Below are 1,703 nucleotides of genomic sequence, written 5' to 3' on the forward strand. Positions count from 1 at the left end.
TTTATAAAAACCTTGTAAACGTTTTTAATTTTTTTAAAAAAATCTTATAAAAACCTTGTAAACGCTTTTACAAAGTTTTTAAAAGGTGTTAAAAAGTTTTTTTATAAGCTTTTTATAAGGCATTTACAAAGTTTTTATAAGGTTTTATAAGGTTTTTAAATCGTTTAAAACTTTATAAAAACCTTATAAAAGCCTTGTAAAATTTTTTTGGCGGAACTTTTTTTTTGACAAAAAGATTTAGCGGGAAATTTTTTTAAGGGAAAATTTGTTTTTCATTTTATTGATTAAAATATTTTCATGTAAGGGTAAAATAGTCATTAAAAATTAAAGGACAGCAAAAATGAAAATGAAAAAAAAATGTGTATTTTTTAAAAAAAGGTATATCAAAAAGGGTATTTCTAACAAATTGTCAAAATAAATTTTAAAAATTAATTTTAAATATCGAAATATGTTAAATAGTATTATTTTTGGAAATATATATAGTGTGTGCTACAATTGTCTATAAAACTTGTTTTAATGCTATTTTTGAATATTTCTTTTAATACATATTACCTCCTCCTCTTCCTATATATATTACCATTTCATTGTTAAGAATTGATTACTTTTATCTTATAAAAGTTCTGGAATCTCCTGAATTCTTTTGGCAATACATAACAGTTTTTTGACTTTTTTTTGTGGCAGTAAAGAATTTACTTTTTTTCATCTATTTTTACTCTGTAAACTCCTGAAAGTTTTGGCCAGAAAGAACACTGTTTAACTAAAATTCTGGAAAATTCGGTCCTCACAATAAAAAACGTAGTGTCCTTGCAAATGCAATAAGCTCTCAAAATAATAAAATAGTGTATTTTTACTACTCATGTGATATCAGACCATCACAATATATCCGTCAGACTTTTCGTACTTCTTTTTCTTTTCTGTTCCCTACTTAGTTTATTTACCTCCCCCTATATATATATATCCATATTGTTGCGATATACTCCAAATGTTTTTGCTTGCCTCGAAAATCACATAACGCTGCAAAAGCTCTGATCCTCCTCACTGAAAAAACCAGTCATTGGGCCTTCTGGGAACCGGTAAGGCCCAAACCCATGAGTGCAACCATAACAAGGTAGAAACGGAGACCCGACTTTGGTGATTCCCTCTGCATTGTCTTTCTCTTTCTTCTTCTTCTCAGGCACGACGTGGACTGTTTTCTTCAGCTTACGTTTCACATCCTCTGTCACATTCTTAACATCCATCGCCCCCATGACTGTTACCGTTTCCTTCTCCTTGTCCATTTTGACCTGATACACTCCTGTTGACACATTTACTCAAATGATGTTAAGACAACGTTCTGTTTTGAGTCAAACTCAATACACAAATTAAGTTCTGTAGCAGTCAAAAATAATGGAAACCATAGGCGATAAATAACTCTGACCTTTGGTGTTACGGATAGTCTTGTAAATCCTCTTGATACAGCCATCACATGAGCAATTCAGCTTCAGTACCACTGTAGTCACAGCAACCTAAACAAGAAAGTCAAAAACAGATTATAAAGTCATAGCAAGTAATGTGAACGGCAAGATTAGCTACTTATCCAGTAGGAGCACCTAGAAGATAATGGCTAGTTGGCTACAGTACATTTCCTACAAAGGAATTGGGTTTGATCTGAGATGATGAATGTTACTTGAGCAGCAAGTAAGCCTGAGAAACATCTACCTCTT

At 31.5% G+C, this 1,703-nt stretch overlaps 1 protein-coding gene across 1 annotated transcript; it reads right to left on the reverse strand.

Annotated features, from left to right (window-relative positions):
- Window positions 1,005–1,622, reverse strand: LOC104753460 (heavy metal-associated isoprenylated plant protein 3-like). The gene is made up of 3 exons (XM_010475712.1): window positions 1,605–1,622; window positions 1,418–1,505; window positions 1,005–1,294 (listed from the first exon to the last, which is right to left on the reverse strand). Exons 1-3 carry the CDS (start codon window positions 1,620–1,622, stop codon window positions 1,005–1,007), a joined length of 396 nt encoding a protein of 131 aa, XP_010474014.1.

This window comes from Camelina sativa, chromosome 16 (assembly GCF_000633955.1).
Source record: "Camelina sativa cultivar DH55 chromosome 16, Cs, whole genome shotgun sequence".
NCBI lineage: Eukaryota > Viridiplantae > Streptophyta > Magnoliopsida > Brassicales > Brassicaceae > Camelina > Camelina sativa.

Coding starts and splice junctions, on each gene's coding strand:
- LOC104753460 (XM_010475712.1), bottom strand. Junction 1,295..1,417: donor GACTATCCGTAACACCAAAG/GTCAGAGTTATT, acceptor ATGTGTCAACAG/GAGTGTATCAGGTCAAAATG.